The 20,104-nt window shown below is 34.8% G+C and overlaps 1 protein-coding gene across 8 annotated transcripts in view; it reads left to right on the forward strand.

Annotated features, from left to right (window-relative positions):
* Nucleotides 1-20,104, forward strand: part of PCDH7 (protocadherin 7) — a 280,634-nt gene that overhangs the window by 123,647 nt on the left and 136,883 nt on the right. For 3 of the 8 annotated variants that reach the window (XM_048051142.2, XM_048051144.2, XM_048051148.2), the window contains one exon: nucleotides 12,119-12,335. The exons of 1 other annotated variant lie outside the window; for it this stretch is intronic. In XM_048051142.2, coding sequence (XP_047907099.1) covers nucleotides 12,119-12,335 — 217 coding nt within the window. The remainder of the gene's footprint in view (nucleotides 1-12,118; nucleotides 12,336-20,104) is intronic. 4 more of the 8 variants (XM_048051143.2, XM_048051145.2, XM_048051146.2 and 1 more) reach the window with 2 other exon arrangements.

The raw sequence follows: 20,104 nt of genomic DNA on the forward strand, positions 1-20,104 counted from the left end.
AAAAATATTTCCATTCTCTTCCTATTTCCAATATCTTTCTAGATGGGATACATTTCTATATTTCTGTCCTTCCACTTTCTCTAGAGAAGCATAGTTAATTATCTTAGATTTTTATACCTTTTTAATTGGTCATGATACAAAATGTGTCAGTCCTTAAGTCGACCCTTCAAAAATCAATGTACTTCTAAATTTAATACATTTAGAGAACAATTTGGACAGTCTAGCTGAATGAACAGTAAACAGATATTGGGGACTACATGATGCATAATAATGCTAAAAAAATTGAGCCTATTACCTAATTTTGGAAAACAGTTTGACTGCATATGTTGGAAAATATGTCATCATTGATACAGTTTTGGTGACCAGTAAAAAGAAATGCTTATTCCTAATCTCCCAGAAAGTGCATGAAAATCTGTGTTTACATACCTGCTGTTTTAGACTTGAAATGCCTGGCTTACATATTAATGTGTATTTAGAATTTGATCCTATTCTTCTAGGAGTTATCGCTGAATTTTCCTAAGATTAGATACCATGACTCTCATTCACGCTGTCCAGCATCTCTTGTGAACAGGCATTAAAAAGAGAATATCCTCAACAGTATTAATAATTAATCTTTTTAATAATGATGGCAGGTAAAGTCAATCAAAAGGTGAGGTTTAAGGACTAAACAGTTCCACTTGGATTTGATGCATGCATTAATAATTCAAATCTTTATTGATAGCTATTTTTTCCCAATTTATCTAATGAGTTCTATATAGAATACTGTGGTCTAATAGCAATGTATTAAAAATGTTTCATCTCATCTTAACAGCAGGATATTTTTCATTACTTAGAAGTTACATTCTGAAATACTTCACTTCTTATGCATCAATGCTTTCTTATTACTAAACCTTGGCGTTTTGAAAGGTTTGTTTATGCTGTAGCTATCTGGATCTGTGATTTCAATGGCATTCTGACAAATGTGGACATAAGCCTCTCTTTGTGCAGAAAAAGAAAACATACAAAAAAATTCTAAAAAGTCTATGCCTACATTAGGAAATAATGGCACAGTAGAAATGGACCTGTGTGGTAAAACTGTGGGTACTGAGGCTTGTTTTTATACTGTATGCTTTTTGTATTTTCTTTGGACTAGCTTTAGTCTGATCCTATAAACTGAGCTCCTGTTAGTTCAAGCTATCTAGGTATGCTTTTAGCTCACATCCGTCATTTTAATTGGATCCCAAAAGAGTCCAACTTACTTGCTTCAGAGTAGTTCTTCCAAAGATAGCGAGGTGCATTATTTGGAGACGATGAAGAGATTAATTTCTATAGCTCATACCTAATCTGACCTAAAATTTTAATGAAGAGTTATAGTACAATACTGTATAGACCATGTACTTCTATTGTGAACTGTTCTGTAGTTATAAATATATATATATATGTACACGCGTGGACATACATATATGTATGCATACTTACATGAAATAGAATGTGTGCAGGACCTCAAATGATATATACATGTATATTAGTATTGTTTAATTGGATTCATTTTATCTATCGCATCTCGTTTAGACCCACTTTGACCACAGACAACAAAAGGATCATCATCCTACAAAAATGTGTGTGGACAGTCTTTCTGGTCTTATCCTTTCTCTAAGGGCAGCTTTGCGTATATAACTTTGGAAGTAGGACTCCGAACTTGCACATCCCGTTTTAGGGCTTTGTAGCACCTGATAACTAGGCTAAAGGGTTATATTGTTTTTCCTTGGAGCACATTATTTTAATAATATTCCAGTTTCAAGAGAAGCTGCTCAGGATTTCAACCCAAATATCTGCATGGTTGAGATGATAGGATGTTTTCTAAAAACACAAGAATTACTGCAAGCCTCAGAAAATTCTTTACTACTGTGTGTACATCAAAAATATCCATGTTTCTCATTGCAGATCTCTTTCAGGAGAATTACTCTATTTTAGGGTTTGTATTTTTGTTCATACAGTGAAGGGATGGGGGATGGAGGGGAACACAACAAATCTATGTAATTTTTAAGGGTAAAGAAAGAGTAGGTAGATAGGAATATTTCTTAGAATGAGGAACCAGGTAACAGTACCATTGTAAATTAAAAAGAGGGCAAGTGTGGGGCAGAGTGGGTGTGTGTGGCTAGTTGTGGGCATGGAAAGAATTGAGCAGTATTGCACTGATTAGCAGTGGGACCAGTATTTATGTGTGCACAATTAATAATGAATGAAGGATGGAAGTTGGGTAGTTTTTTTTTTTTCTTTTCAGAGAATAATATTTGAGACAATGAGAAAATTTAGAATATGCTCTAACAGTGTAGGAAACAGATAAGATAAAAATTTTTCGTACGTAAGCTGTGAGTTAGGATGTAACAGAATTAACAGTCTCTGTGAACTGATAACCCTGGACTAGTGAATTCTCTGCTGATGGGCAGAAGAAAAGAAAATAGTAAAACAATAACAAAACCAAAAGAACTCCAGGAAAACCACCTTTTCCAAAGATGTCAAGAAAAGACAATGATCCGGTCACAGAAAAGTTGAGAAGTGAAGAAAATGTTAGCCATTATGAAGATAGAAGTAGCAAGTAGCAGGTACCTGAATGACAATTAGCTAAATAGATATTATTCCTCCATGTTAACAATATATTTTAGTCAAACAAATGTACTCAGAAAATTTTAATGGAACTTTTTAGAAAGAGTTGGAGTGGAATACTGAAATCTAATGAATGAGTTCAGAAAAACAATCTAGATCCACTGAATTTGTGCTTAATCTACATGAAAGATTTAGGACAACCCCCTTTTAAAAAAAATAGAATAAAATGGGATAGAAATCTTACTTCATGTCCTATTTGGTCTTGGGAAGACAAAGTGTTGCTTCCACTACCTTCTTGTAGCGGAAAAATCAGTGCTTCAGGGTCACAGATGGCTGGTTCTTAACAATTCTCAAACAGTGGGATACTGACATGATAACTTGACAATAAATATATTTTCATGATCAGGCGAAAATATAATGGAATTATTTTGACCATCTCTGCCACAGATTCTCATTTGTTCTTGGTTTCTTTATGCTCATCTTTCAATAGGTACCAAGAAGAGCTCTTGCGAAATGATAAGAATATTGGCTTTGTTAAAAGCCTTCTAAATCTTGCTTAATTTTTGTAAGTGACCTTGTGTGCTATATTTTGATAGGAGGATTCTGTCATAAAACAGTATTATGTCTTTGAGACAGGGATGCTTTTCATATTTTTAGTGTCTTCTCTGTTGATGTTGATGGAAATAATAAGCATGGGTTTTGTTTATTTACTTGTAACAGAAGTGAAAGTAACTAGGAATCTACTTAATGATCATAGCCAGGTGAATGTAAAGGATTTTAGGCTGCTCAGAAATAATTGTCATGATTCAGAAAGGCAAATCTGGATGATCAGTGAGATAAGATATTTGGGAAAAGCATTGAACTTAAAAGGAAAAACATGTTTGAATGCTATAGAAAAGATTCCTGTAATATAAAATGCATTCTGAAATGTTTTCCCTGAATATCAAATCTTAACATTTGCCTTGGGCTTAGGCAAATAGATATTAGTGAATTTGTATTTCCTGTTTATACAGAACAAACAAAATATGCTTGTGGCTCATGACCAGGAGCCCACATGCAACTGCAATTCAAATTAACAAAGATGCTACCAAGAGTGAGGGCAGTGATGATGGAGAGTGCTTCTGCTGTCTGTAGAATTCTTCCCTGATGGCTGATCTAATCTCCCTTTGTTGCAGGTGATGCTAGCTAGAGAGCTTGTAATATCAAAATATTTCTAATTTTTTTCAACTGTTGTTTGAAATTGCAATTGTTACTGCATTTTGCTGGATTTAAAAGAAAAAGTTGGTTATTCTTATCAGTATGTTTCTTCTATTCTCCCCTCCTGTTGTAGTACTTGTCTCGGGTTTTTCAGGCTTCTCATTGAAAAATAATGCCTGTTTAATTTAATTTCCTGCCAATTTTATATTAACCACAATGGTAGAAACTTAGAACAGTACAAATATGTAATTTGAATGGGGGAAAGAGTTGTGTGGGTTGAATCTATTCATGCAGAATAGTAATTGTTCATTAATATTTTGTTTGTCTTTCAACAAGCTTCCAGCAATTAAGAATGAATAGAAAGAAAAGGATAATGACATGTTTTATCAAAATTCAAGGGCTTAAAGAAACACTTTGAATTTATGTGATGAGTTGATGTACCTCTTCTGCTTTTTTTTCAGATCTACCCTATACGTATCTCACAGTTGCTGTGTTAGTCTTGACATTGATTGACTCTGTGAAGCTAAAAGGAATTATAACATTATTTAGGTTTGACTCATCACCAGTGCTTTTTGTGCTTTGGCACAAACTCTAATACAAAAAAAGAAAAAAAAAAATCCATTCAAATATAAGAAAAATCTTTGCTATGAGAGTGGCAAAATGTTGGAACAATGTGCCCAGAGAGGCTGTGGAGTCTCCTTTCTCGGAGATACTCAAAACCTGACCAGACACGTCCTTGGGCAAAGTGCTCTTGGTAATCCTGCTTTAAGCCGGGAGGTTGGGCTAGGTGATCTCCAGTGGTGCCTTTCAGTGTAAACTGTTCTGTGGTTCAGTGACAAATCTGAGCTAGGTAGATATTTGGCCAGCTTAAATCATGGCTGAAGACATCATGTGCCCTTTAAAGTGGGAAGCCATCCAGTATGAGAGTTAGGGAAAAACAAGAACTTCAAATGCTGATCTTCCTGGGTTTTGGGTAATGCCCACGCTAATGCTGAGTGAGCTAGTAGAACTATTTAAAACAATGTATCTTGCTTTAGCTTGGTACTCTGTTTGGGCTAATTTTTTATGCTTCTCAACATATTAAGTCACTTCTTGGATCACTTTTTACAGTTGTTTAAAATCTTTTCAAAATCCTGGTGCTGTTGAGATGAAGGTGTTGCAGCAGCAGGGAGGCCTGATAGAATCTTGCTATTTTTATCCAAGTGCTAAGTAATGAAGAGAGAAAATTGCTAACTGTCCCTTGTTACACTTTAGAGCATCCACTTTGTATCCAGAATCAATAGTGAGGTAACTGGCTGAGAAAGGGTGAAAACCCTCGCTCTCAATTAACCATAAAAAGAATTGAGTCTTCCACCCCGCCACTGAAGCAGGTGAACCAGAATTTGAACCAACTGTATTTACAGAACTGATAATACTTTCTATACAGAAACTATGATAGAATATCATCCCTGAACAATGTGAAGTGGCAGGAAATAAAATGCAAAACAATAATTTTAGAAAATGAAAGGAAAATCTTTATCGTAATGGAGAAGAAGTGTCACGATTAAGCCTTATTCAGCTGTGTGGTTATATTGCTTTCACCTAGCCTATCCACAGACTGTCTCTGATTCCTACCTCTGAAATTAGGGTTTGTCATGAATTGAAATACAATTCTACTTTCTAGCTTGGATAAAGAAGAGTTAATCAATGCAGACTATGATAAGCTCTGTACCACAGAATAAGTCAGTATTTGGCATTGCAGAAATTTTTGTTCTGCTGGTGAGAGGAAAAGAAAATATCTGGTTCATGAAGTACAGCTGAAACAAGGAAGAACTGGTAATTTACCTTTGGGGTATATTGCAAGGATGCATTTTTTTCTCCATGATCTGATCATCTCCATGATCAGATATAATTTGGAATAATTCTACATGCTGTTACCAGAAAATTAATCAACCTTCAATGGGAGAAAATAATCAGATCTCTTGCATTCCTATAAAGTGGTGTTTGCTGTGAACCCAGTAAGGCCTACCGTTACTAATGATTGCTATGAAAGCAGTAAAGGCTAAGGATTGCTGTTTTGCTAGGAAAGACAAACTGAAAACTAGTGGGCTTATTTGCGTAAAAGCAGCTCTACCATGTTCATTCACAGTTCTGGCAGATGGAGCTGTGTTAATGTTGTGGACTGAAAACGGATGAAGCTAAACATAACCCTCTCCTCTCCCCACATGGGCATGTGCCTTAGTTCGTCAGCACCTGGAAATTTTTCATGCCAGTTTTTCTGTGAAATGTTATCAATGGAAACAAATTAAGGATATAGTCTGTTTCTCCTGGTTACAGTGTGGTTTAAATCCGTGTTCCTGACATTGCAATAAATGCCAGAGAAAAACAGTATTTTACCACTAACTTTTTGGAGATATTATTCCTGATATCTATCCTTATTCTCTTCAGTTTGTCTCATTACTATAGTGTTTTCTTTAAAACCTCAAAAGTTTCACCGATTGGGATCTAAACAAAGATTAGGCTGCATAGGAAAAAAAATCCTGTTTACATTTTGTTTGTTTTTATTTTGCATTCATAGCAGCTGATATATAAATATCACTTATTGTGTATCAGCATTTTAGTGCTCATAATTTTCTTGGTAGGGATTAAATTTCATTTAACTTTTAAATGTTCATGTTAGTAATAATTAAAGGGCTCCTATGTTTTATATACAGTACAGGTCATTGCCCTTTTCAGAGGCATTTTTTAGCAGTCCTATAGTTTTGTATTATCAACTTTAAGATATAATCATTTGTCATTGTAAAAATGTGTACCATAATTAAATTCTTGCTTTAATTTTCCAAGTATATAAAAACTCAGTGTCGTTTATGACCCACAGTTCTGACTATTGCTATGTTTATCCAAATTATACTACCTAAAGTATATGGTGTTTTATATATGGTGTTACTGTAAAATGAAGTAAGGATATCCAATTTTTTCTGTTCTTAAAATCCATTAAACTCATCAGATACAGTGTTTGTTAACTACATAGGTATAAAACATGTATTATTATCAATATCTGTTTCTTTTAGTCAGCAAACACAGGCCATGGTGTTATTCCATGAGACATGATGAACTCAAATTTAGCAATACATTTGCCAAAGAAGACTTGGTTCTCAGAAGTAATGCAATATAGAGGTCAGAACTGTGATATTTATACTGGCAGTAGAAGTGTAATTAATGCTGCAGAATAACAATTAAACATGTACATCATTCATTGGGAAAAGATTTCACCAGCATTATATCATACTCATTAATATTCCGTGGAATGCGCTATATGGGTTCTACTGAACTGAATGTTACTTGTGTTAGTTTTGTGTCAGATAATTCCTACTCAGTTCAGCACTTGAGAAAAAAAAAAAGCAAGATGAACATCTGGATCTGTTTTAAAGCACATTATTAATAACTAAGTAAAGGCATGTCAAATTTCTCTTAGTTTAGAGAATAATTCATGATATTCTTAGGGATTTTCAGCCTTATTTATAAAACAATCCAGTTTTGCAACTGTCCCATATATTCTTCTCTATATGCCACCTAGGAACAACATATATTCTTTAAAGAATATGGGAAAGGAAATAGGAAGGTAATACATTCTTGATACTGGTTTCCAAAACATACTTTAATTGACAATACTACTATTAATGTGATAACCAGGTGTTTGATGCTTGTGATCTAGTGAGGACAGATTTTAAGAAAAATGGAAAAAGGGTTAGAAATGTTTAAAATTTTTGACGGTTTCTTTTAATTCCAGTGTTAAGTTGCATCCCTCTGGTTCTTGTAGTAACTGCAGATGATGTAGAGTGTTTATGGTGCAGTGTGTCTTGGCTACAAGATTATATCTGAAAAAGGAGGCGGAACATTTACTAAATGAAACCATAAAAACCTTAAGCAAAACCCTAAAGAGAGAGTGGTAATATTTGTCTCTAATGTGAAATTTCAAAGAGGTTATCCCAAACTAGTCTTCTGAATACTTTGTAAGTAGGACCACTATTCAGGTATGTGGTAACTGTTTACGACAGGCTTTGCATCCCACCCTTGAATTCTTTGAGGTCTCCAGTGTCTCTAAGCATCATGCTCTCCAGTTATCTACAGTTACCTACAGTGCAGGTGTGATTTTCCTAGGAGATACCTGAATAAGGGGCAGAACCTTCATATTTCAAGGGTAGGTTCTGTTGAGCTTAGCTCTGATTTGCAGTGCATTACTTTTACTACTTCAGAGGTAATCTGCACCCACAGGTACTTAGCATCTTTTAAACAGTGGTTCCTAAACTGTGGCCTGTGGTTCACTGGGAGTCTGAGAGCTACCAGTTCATCATATGGCTATATACATACAGGTCTGTAGGGCCTTTCAAATGGACCTTCTTATGCTTTCTCAAGGAATTTAGTAAAAGTGAACAAAGCAGCCGTCTGTGGGAAATTATGAGCATTGCCTCCTTAATTTGCAACTTTTCTAAACTTGTCACAGTATCTCTAGCAGTTAATTCCTCACTTGAGTTATACTGTGATATTCAGGAATAACCTGTGGGACAAGGTCTAAGGAAATCCAAATTGTGTGAGGTTCTCAAAGTTTATATCGTTGGTCCAGAACTTAGTAGTAATTGATGCATATATAGCTACAGCATACAGTGTCTCATTACATGATGGTTTGGTCTGTCAAACAGTTCACAGCCTAAGTACTGACCAAAACAAGGATTTGTAAAGTTATTTTTGTAGCGTCAGTATGATCAGTGAAAATGTATATCTTTAGTCAAGTGGAAGTTTTGGATCCATTTTAATATATACATTAGCTATCATAAATTGTCAGTAAAAAGCAAATTCTGAAAACGGAACTTTGCTAAACACTTTAAAAATTGCTGGTCTTGCACCTGTTATTGCTAAATTTGTTCATTTTTTTCTGAAATGTATATGCTACATATGTGCTTACCAATACATATTAAGTATGTTTACTAATATTCTTTAATATTTAATATGGGAGATAATGTACAAATCACTCTTGCCTTTATGTGTGATTCCACAAAAGCTTATCATTTCAAAGATAAGCTGTGTGATTTAAGCTAGATCTTGTTTTAAAGCAAAATACAGTTTCCTGTTGAGAACTAGTATACGGATATTCCTTACATACCTAGATGCCTTAACTGAAAGCAGATTTCTTCCATTCCAAGCATATATATGTATTGCCACTAAATACTATTTAGCATACTATGTATATATACCCATATACCACCCATAGAGCCTGATCCCCTGACTGCACAGAATATGTAACAGCCAGAGAGTGTGCTCACTGGGGAGCCTGGCAAGAAGGGGGAGACTGTAGGTTTGTAATTTCTTGCAACACAGGGCAGACAGCTCTTTCATCTGCACTGGGAAACTCTGCCTGAGGAAGCATCAGAGACCCTGTTCTCCAGGGGAATAGAGTCCCCATCTACTGACCTGGCCTGATGTTTAGGGAGATTTGCAGTTTGCTAGGTGCTCAGATGCAGGATGGCTTGGAGAGACTCCTGAGGCTTATTCACCTTCAGACTATCAACTCTTGCTCCTCATCCACCTGGGCACTGGTGACAGTGCTAGGGATCACGTTGACTGTATCAAGGGGTGGCTACATGTCTCTGATGGGAGAGGGTGAAGAGCATGTGGGACCAGGTGATGTTTTGACACTGAAAGGCTTGGGAAGGAGCAGATAGATCCCGAGGACCAACAGCTGGTCTTGCGAGAAAGGGATTTCACTTCTAGATCTTTAAACTAGGAATGGCTGTGGAGGGAAATCAAAATGTAAGGAAGCGGTGGGCAGGGGTGGGCACCACTGGGTGCATGGTGGCAGCTACAAGAGACACTTCTGCAATGATAAAGCAGGGTAAATGTAGGGGCACCTCCAGCATGCCATATGTATGCAAATGCAAGCAGACTGGGAAACAAGCAGGAGGGACTGCAGCTCTGCGTGCAGTCACAGAACTACAGCTTTATTCAAATTACTGGGCTGATCTGAGAATAGTCAAATTGGAAAGAAACAGCAGAGCCAGCTTGCAAGATATGAAATACTGTCTTTGTCTGTCATCTTTTTATATACTTAGAAGTCAACCTGTGGAGAGCACAAGAAGGGGAATGATTGTTTCCAAAAGCAAAAACAACAATGAAAGAAATGATGGAAGAAAATTGGTTGTTCACCTCTAAAACTATAGCTTAGATAAATATACTTGATCTTCACATTGATTTAGTTATTTCTATGAGGTAATTTAATGTGTGCAAATTGTCAGTAATACAGTACACAACCTATTAAAATATGAAAGTGTAATGCAAATGACACAGATATTTTGTGGGACATGTTATTTTAAAGGTCTTTGTTCTTCCATCATGATTTAAAGTCAGTTGGAAAGGTTTTAGAATTCTTGTGCAGCTCAACAAATGGCTTCCTTCTGAGTACTTGGGGAAGAGAAAGATCTTATTGAGAATCTACAGGGAAAAATATTAAAGTTGTATATTATAGATCTAGGGTCTTAACCTAGCAGTTTTAATCCTCCTGTATGATTTATACTGTTTCCTCATACTTCAGTGAAAGGAGCAGCAAGTCTATTTTTAATGTGCTCTTTTAATCTGCGTTATTTGTGCTCTCCATTCTTTTGTTTTGCTCCTCTATTCTTCTCGCATTTGATATATTATGAAGCCTTAAGTTAAATTGCTATAAAAGCACTTTCCAGCTGAAGAATAGGAAACTTTAAAAGGTCAAAGACTCACCAGAAGAATATCATGACTTGTAGCTTAGAATTTTCTCATATTTATAGCAACATTCACATTTATAAAGTTCTGATCTACTTGTGCCAAGAAGGCTTAGTGTTATATTTGTAGTTCTGCCTCTTTATCATCAGCATTGAATATTACATTATATCTTAAAAAAACTGTAAAAATACTAATTACGATTGAAACTCCAGCCCTCTACTTCTAAATGTAATGTGGACTTCTGTTCATCAGGACTTGTGTAAGTGGCTGTAGTTGCTGTTTCTTCCCTTCTGTTGTGCATACACGTTTCCACCCTATAGTGTGACAAGAGGTGCCAGTAGGGGTGATGCATGCCTGTGTCTCATTCTAACATAGTGCTGGAAACACATCTGAATATGAAGACAGGCAGTACCTTCAGACCTCACATTCTAAACATAGGGACGTCTGCAGAGTGTCTTATAAAAAGGATCAGTTGGTGTTTGTTTTAGAAGGTGCTTTCTAGAATATGTATATATCTGCATGCACATATTATGTATGTATGTAAACACATTTGTTTGTGTTTACATACATATATAATACATATATAATACGTATATAATATACACAGTATTTGGACATACAAATCTACGTGGTGGAATTAGGCTCTTTATTAGAATATCAGATGCTTTTCTGTGTTTTTCTAGCCGTGTTAACAGTAAATGTATCATTACTGCGGAAGTGCAGTTTAAATCCTAGGAGAATCCACTAGTTTCTTACTGAATATCCCGCCTGCCTTTAGTGTCCTCAGAAATGTGAAGGATCAACTCTCCCACTTCCCGGAATATTCACAAATGCCAAAGTTCAGCATGTAGACTTCTAGAGCAACAGTAATATCTGTCATTTTGAATGAATACAAATCTATAATAATCTATGTTTGTACAGTCCCAGTGGAAACATGTGGTGTCAGCTGTGCTTGCAGTACTTTAAAGACTTTATTAAGTTAGCTGGCAACACACCCTATCTCCAGGCACTGAATTTTATGGCAAAGAAGCTAAGAGACTGAACTCATGCTTCTTTTTCCCTTCCCATTTCCCCCTTCTCTCTCCTCCCCCCCCCCCCCCCCCCCCCCCCTTTAACTTTTTGGTGTCAACTAGCTTCTAAAACCACAAGAAATGATTTTAAAGAAGCTTTATGGATGTGTTACTATGTTGCCAATTCCCACAATATAGTTTACCTGTGAGCATTTATACCCACCCATACCCTCTTATACATACTGTCAAGTACTTTTATGCAGTCTGATATAAACTCCATTCAAATTATTACTATTGAGTAAGGGAAACTGAACAGAATTTATAAATAATCGTAAAATAGTTTGCTTAGCTTATGCAGCTGCTTGAAAGGAGTCTATACAAAACTGCATGATGGTTCTAGACTGTTTATGACACTAAAAGACCCCAGATACTCTGTCCAGTGGTCTTTTAAGGACTGTACATACTGTTTGATTTAAATTAGACAAAATTGTTTAATGAATAAATGTTGAAATACTAGTTTGCTTAAGTCATGTTTTGAGAATCAGTTGTTCATAGACTGAACTTTTCAGTGACATTCAGAATCTTTTCTCTTGCAGCCATTTCGTAGAGTGACGTTTTCTGTTGTGAGTCAGCCTCAGGACCCACATCAAGGGTCATTGCAGAGTTGCTATGACAGCGGTCTGGAGGAGTCAGAAACACCAAGCAGTAAGAGTTCATCAGGGCCAAGACTGGGTGCCCTTCCACTCCCAGAGGACAACTACGAAAGGACTACGCCGGATGGCAGTGTTGGTGAGGCAGAGCATATGGAAAATGGTAGGGGCAAACACAACATTCACACACATAATCTCACTAGCAAGTGATACTAAGTAGACTTTTGAAAGGTCAGTCCTAAAAATAAATAAATATATTAAATAGTTAAATTGTAATTATTTTATTTTAAAGTTTGTTAAAATCCAGATACACAAATTAATGAAACATAACACTACTAATAAACCCAGCACTTTTTTCTCTTTACATGTATTAAAAACTATACTGCAGAAGCAGTTAAAACATTGACAAAATACCAGTAGAGGCCCGGGGAGATGGTAATTGAATTAAATTCCATATTTTTCATTTTAGATAAAATACCATATATCTTCTTTTCCTTCCATTTTTGATTCAACAGCTACTTAGGAAATTTCCCAGAATGTAGTATGTCCAGCGTCAGCAGAAAGAAAGTAGGATATAAAAACCCCACTCTAGAGAATTCTCTTTTCCCCAAAAATGCTATATAGCCTGTATTCAAAGTAACACTGAGTGTCAAGTCCATTCTTCATTATTTAGAAAAGAAGGATGTTACTTTCCTTTTCTTCACTTTATTTTGTACAGTATTTTTAGAACATCTCATTCAAATTCAGTATCTATTTATATAGAAGGGGAAAAATTTGATTCCTTATTTATGCTCTAGTAATTTTTCATCAATTACAAAATAAAAGTAATTTAAATTTCTTCTTTTCTGTCTAAAACTATTTAGATTAAAAAAAAATCTTTTCAATTTGAAATATATTTCATAAACCCTGAATGATTTACTGCACTCCACTTACTGGCCTTCATCTAAAGTTTTATGAAGTCAGGCACTGACTTCATTGTGTTTTGATTTGTCCATAAACAATAAAATAAATTACTGTATGTCAAAGTGTACAAATTTTTGATAACCAATGAAATAATGGGTTTGCTAATCCAATTGGAATTATTGGGTATACTCAAGAGGGGTGGTGTATTTTCTGGTATAGACTGACTGAATGAGTTTGGATAAGCACATGTTTTAGTTTTTCAGAGATTACAGCTCTGGTTAATTGTTCTTCATTTTCTGTCTTTCCTGAGATAGACATGTTTACCCAATAAAGGTATATTGTTTTCCATGGTAAGATAATGCCAAATCTAGTATAAATGACTGAAGAATGTCTGTAGCACTCTACAATTGCTTATAATGTATATTCCCCCAATAAATGATCAATTAATTGAAAAAGAAGATGGTATTATCCATTTAAAAATAAGATATATTAGGTTATGTATAAGTGTGTGTGTATATGTATTCTACTTGGTTGTTTGTATGAATATCTCTCTTTATGTTTACTTTTTCTGTGTGAGTGACAGGGGAAAAAATGATACTGGTACTACAAGAAAAACGGCAGAAAAAAAGATTTCTAGACATTAACCCTAAAATAGGATGATTACTTTATTGTCTGTTTTGTGGTGAGACTTTGGTTAAGAAAATCAAACTAAACAATTTGTTCATTTCCCTAGACATATAGCCATATAGTTGATTGCTGGACTTGAAATTCTGAGTTCAGAAAGTGTGTTAACATGGAGTATGACTTAACTGTATGGGAAAAACTGGAGAGCAACAATTGAACATAATTTTCAGTATATTCTGTAGCCAATGAAAATAACCACCTTACTAAAATGTAACTGAAAATGAAAAATGCTTGAGTGGTGTGAAAAATGAAAGCAAACCAGTTTATTTAAGTTTTTTAGTTGATGTTGAATCTGGCAATGCATTCTAGTAATTGAAGTATTTTAAACATTACTTTGATTTTTTCAAAGATGATAACTTATATTTGGTAGGATAAACTTGTTTGATTCAGTTTTAAAAATAGTATTGTATAGATAGAATAGTTAGAAACATATAGACAAAAGTGTTATTACATGAATAACTGACTGGAATCAAAAGTATCATGAAAAAATTATTGTATGGCACGACCTGCATATAGTAATCAAGGATTCCTTCTCCTTTATAAAACCTTGAACTGAGACCTTTGAAAGGTGGGTGACATTGTGATGAAAATTATACTCTACAGACTTTTGGAGTTTTGTGTCACATTTAAAAAAAACAAGCTTTCAACAGTTGGATGTTATCCGCCTCCAGAATTTTTTTGTTACCAATAATCTATAAATAATGACAGAACAGGATAGAATGTACTTTTGTTCCTCCATATATGTAACATCTGACATTTGAGTAAGATTTTTAAGTCCACTTGTATTTTAACTATTTTAAGCACAATTGTATTGTTCAAATTCTGATAATGTAATCTTCAATATTTATGGATCAGTCTGATGGAAATAGAATTGGAATTGAAATCTGTCAAGTGTTCAATTTGTCACATTTAATTGGAATCTAGGTAAGATACAGAGTTTAGCTTGGTTAGGTTTTAATTAGAATTTATACTGGATTTTCATTCAGATTTTCCATGGAAATGGCACTTCGAAGCTACCTTAGTTCTTGTTAGTACTTGGAATATTTACTTTAATTTCACTGTCATGAAAAAATGCAGTTATAATTAATTGCTTTGGGTTTCCACTCATTTTAAAGTTTGCAAAAATCATTTTCAGCACTATTCAATAAACCTTCTGATGTGTTTGATACATTTTTGTGCCAGATAAGATGACTGAGGAAAACGAATTGTTTTTATAGTTAAGGAAAATGTAAGAAGGTTAAGTTCACAACAAGAGTAAATACAAGATTCAACTTTCTGTTTGCTGGTAAGATGCTTCTTTCTACTTTCTCAGGGGGTAAACCACTAAAATGAAACAACAGGGAAAGGGGGTCATTTTTTAAAGAATATGTTGTACGTTGCCTGCCAGCCTACGTGACTGTCAGATGTAGACTGAAGTTTTGTTCTGATGATTAGCTGTGGTGTCAGATGCAGGCGAAAAAGAAAAAAAAAAAAGAAAAGAAATGCTAGCAGATTGACTGTGAAAATTCAGTATGCAAAGATCTTGTTAATTAGTAAAATCTGCAGAACCAGAAGTAACTTCTGAGTTAATTTATCCTCTGCCCTTGGAGCTTTCCTTACAAGGAAATTCTGCTCATATGTGCAGCCTTCTTCTCTAATTTTGCTGTTAGAATGGCACTGTCTTAATGTGAATTGCACAATAATTTTCTCAAGAACATTTTTATTACATTTGTATTTGTATATCAAGTGTAAAGACATTACCATGGTAAACGAGTTTCCTAGTTTTTTAGTCATAGCCTTCTGTTTCTGACAATGCCTAATGCCGCATATCTCAGAGGAAGGTAGAAGAAAAAAAAAATCCTATGGCAGCTACTTCCAGAACTACTTTACCTCCTGACTCTAACAGTTAATAGTCAGCATATGCTTTAAATTGTGATATTCTAAAAGATAGTAGTAAAAAAGAGCCTAAGTTATCACGAGACATAATTTTCTTTGTGTTACTGGCCTGAATGATATCTTTCAACAGTGAGTTCCTCTGAAGGCTGTTAAAATTGCTTTATTCTTATTAGATTTTTATACATTTTTCTCTTACTATACATCTTTAGTAAATGTGCTTTTTTATAATTATAAGAAAGAGCATGGAAGTATTCCATTTTACCCTTTAAATACTGTGGATTTTGTTTCCTTATCGTCTGTCTTTATTCTGAACAATATATTCCTAGGCTTCTCAGTCTTTGATCAAGATGTGCGTGTTAATTTTTTTCTTTCCATGAGCTTCTGCATTATATTCCAATGTAGGGGTAACTAGAGATGAATACTCACCATTCATGGAATAGACAAAACAGCCTTTTAATATTAATTTCTATGCTATTAATCATACATAGAATATTTAAGCAGAACTTTTCATTGTTCTGTTTCATGTCCATTCATGTAGTTCTGCTAGGTCTCTCTTGTCTTTCTTGAAATCTTCTTAGAAATATTTGATTATACTCCAGTTTTTCAGATTTCTGTATATTTAGTATTTATTTTTAAGTATAGTGGCCTAATCAGTTTGATTCTTTGTTAAATATAGATAAATACCTCTGGCAGTGAATCTGCAGCGCTGTAGATTTTGGCTCACATGCTCTTTCTTGGAGATTTGTTCCCATGCAGTTGTAATTAGTTGTAATTGCTTGCCACACCTGAGATACCTACGTTAATGCTAGCTCAGGTATTTCTGCATGAACATATCTGTAATCTGCAGTGCAGCATTCTAACTCAGCCTGTATTTCAGTAGCGAATATGTAAGGGTGGGAGAACAGCAGTCATCTCTGTGAAAGAAGGAAAAATAAGGGAATGGTTTACAGCTGATATTTTTACAAGGGGAAATGGAGTCAAGAAAGATTAAGGGACATGTCTGAAGTCACACAGGAAATAAGGGGCAGAGTTTGAAGAAGAGCTCAGAATTTCTGTGATTCAGTTACTTGACTCCTACAAAGAAATCAGTAGATAAATTACACTCCAGCTGACACATAGAGAACTAAAAAGCAAGAAAGAGAAGTGCATTATCAAGGTTCATACAGTCTGATAATATGCTATGTTCACAGCGACAATTTAAGATTTAGACTGTAAGTGTCAAAGTTTCAGTGTAGAGAAGGAATTCATGGTATGTAAGATAATGACTTGAAAATGTGAAAGGAATTTTGATGATTAATAGGTGTACTTAGTTTTATTTATAAGAGTCTCACTTTTGCTTGTAAGGTAGAGTATTAGTCTGTTCTCTAGACAAAACTGTTAATAAAGTGAAAAAAGAATCAATTAGTTTACAGAATACATTTCCCTTTAGGTTTTTACAGTGCAAATAAAAATACAGGTTAATGTTCATGAAGAGTTAAATGTCCTTGTCGTAAACCAGACATTCATTGACTTGCTCCAAAGAATCTTTGCAGTTCCCATTATTTTCAGGTGTACTCTTCTCTTGAATTCAGGTCCTGAAATTGCACGTGAATAATTCTGTTTTTAAACTGTCTTGAAAATGTTAATGCAAGTAGCCCATCAGAGGGTTTGAATCAGTAAAGGTTTTCAATATAGTGATAACATGCAAATAGTTTTTTTTTCTTATTTCAGTGCTGCTACATCCACTGTTTCTTAAACGTTACCCTACACGTATGACTCCAAAATACCAGAAAGTGCTGCACAAATTATTGTATAATGTATATACATAAGAATTCTTATCCTCATTTCTGATAAATCCCAACCTATAAACATACACGCAATGAACTCTGGAGTCTGTAAATCTAGCAACATATACATGGTAATGTTTTGGAACACATATTCAGTGACTTATTATGTCTTGAGCCAATTTGTTCTGAGAATGGAGTATTCTGATAATATCTGTAAAAGGTAATTTTATAAGAGGAAAAACAGTTTCTCAAGCAGAAGACGACTTTGCAGGGGTCTCTGTTATACTAGTATAGTCTTATGTAAGAAAATGAACTTGCCTCGGAAAAACTTTGGCTGTTTTGGTCCTTGATTTTTTTTCCCCCTTTTTAATCTTTTACCATGTTTATTTAGATGACCTTACTGCATATGTCAGCTTTTTCAGCAGGAGAACGTATGGTTTGCTAACTTATGCATAGTAATACTTTAAAATTCAAAACTGCATGGTATTCTTTAAGAGTTACTGTGCACTTTGAAGTGTTATATATGTATACTTAAAAAGAAAATGAGGGAAATATATTTTGATTGGGTTATACATTGCTAGTGCTGATATATTTTTACTTCATTAGGTTAATGACAATATAGAAAGGTAAGCAATTCTTTTAGGTTGTGAGTTACATGGCACTACACTGTTATCTTATCTGCTATTCTATGTTTACATTGTACTTCACATGCAAAGCAAAGGACCAAATATAGGCCAACTGTGAGCAGAAATAACTGTTTCAAGCTACAAGAACAGTATGTTGTTTATGTCCTCTCTCCTTACCTTTTTATTTTCTGTGACTATCCAGAGAAACACCAACAACTGCTGCATGTTTTCTATTCATGAAATATACCCAATTATCATTGTGAATTGTTTTCAGCTTGGTTAGGATTTTGGGTGCTCAGACAGTGCATGATTGGTTCTGCTGGAATCATAGAAGGAATGCATACTTCTGTGTTGGAAATCTACCCCTACTCATTGATAGCAAAGCTAATAATTCTTCATTTTTCTGATTTTCTGAATAGCATATTTCTGAATAGCATAGAATATTTCTCTTGCTATTCTTTGTTGCTCTCGTATTGTATTTGCTCTAGTTCCCTTTGTACTTCATAGTGAAGAGCAGCATATGGCTCACTTAAAAAAAAATAAGATTCCTTCCTCTACTTATGATTTCAGTATCCTACTCATAAAAAGAAAATACATACAACAATAATTGCTCTCCACTCTTAAAAATGGTATATTATTACCAGACAACTTGAACTACCTTTTACTAAAACATATTTCTCTTTCATTACCTTTAAAAGATGAAGTCATATTCCATCAGTTTTTAATCAATAATTTGAAAATGGAGAAAGATGCATTCTTAAGGATGCGTTACTGCAGTTTTATCTGTTAGAAACAATGAGGGAAGGGTTTATATGCATGCATGTGGGTGTGCATGCATGTACACTTCTTGGTGAGTCAGTTCTTACTGCAAATACCCATGAGATCTAGACAGTTGCACTTACATAACCTGCCTCATCTATGAAATTCAAATCAATTCAATGAGGTGGATAGGAAAGAACATACTAAACTGAGAAATGGAGAACTAAATCATCATAAAGTGAGGTGGTATGTCCAACGTCATCCTGTGAATTGATCTTTTGTCCGCTAATTGATCCAAGAGGTAAAGCCAAACTCTTCCCACCCCCCCCAAAGAGTAATAATTTGGACACCAGCTTCCAGTTTGCAGTCAAGTTGATGAGAGTTTTGCTATTGACTTAGTGGAGTTAGGCTTTTATCCAAGTCCTCCGTGCCAGCTGCAAGCTCAGGCTGCCTCCCACTGATGCAGACTGCAGAAGTCTTTGATGCTGTCAGAGTCCTGAATGTGGACAGGGGACAAAATGCTTTCCAAAATTTACAAACTCAAGGAAGAAGAGACATCTGGTTTATGAATGGAATATTTAGCAACCTTTGCATCCACTTCAGGCTCTTTCCTGGAAAAAATCAAATGCAGATAGTCAGCGGAAATTTATTTTTCCTCAGTCCCAAGGAGTTCTTTCAGCATGCTGTATTTCCCCTGTACTCTGTTTGTAGTTAATGACATTTTCTTCAGTTTCCTGGACAACATCAGATCTTTCTGTCCCTTCTAATCTTCAAGTATAAGGATGATCCAAAAGAAGTCGTTTATAAGGGGTATTTCTTCTCCATTTCACTGAAAAACACATTTTGTTCTCTTTGTTTCTTCTGTTCTATTTATTTCATTTTTCATCACACTGGATGTCAATATTTTATTATATAATACCTATATAAAATTGATCATACCATTTTGGACTTTCTCATACAGTTTGGATGTTTGCAGTTTGATGTTTTAAAAGCTAGGGTAGTTTTTATTACATACAAAAAAAAAATAAGATTGATAAAATCAAGAGAAGAATCTCTATCTTTTCCTTGAGTCCACTTAAAAACAAACAAACAACAACAAAAACAAACAAACAAACAAACAAAAAACAACAGTTATTATTTTATTGCTATCCAGAACTAATAAGTGACAGTATTTTCAAAATGGTGTATCTGGGCTGAAGGGCCAAGAGCATATCTAGTTGCCCTCACAATTGAACCTAAATGAATCATAACAGTCACAAAGACTGGTGTTTAAAAATCTGCATACAAACTCAAATATCAAATGTACTGAATTGAAATGG

This window comes from Anser cygnoides, chromosome 4 (assembly GCF_040182565.1).
Source record: "Anser cygnoides isolate HZ-2024a breed goose chromosome 4, Taihu_goose_T2T_genome, whole genome shotgun sequence".
NCBI classification, from domain to species: domain Eukaryota; kingdom Metazoa; phylum Chordata; class Aves; order Anseriformes; family Anatidae; genus Anser; species Anser cygnoides.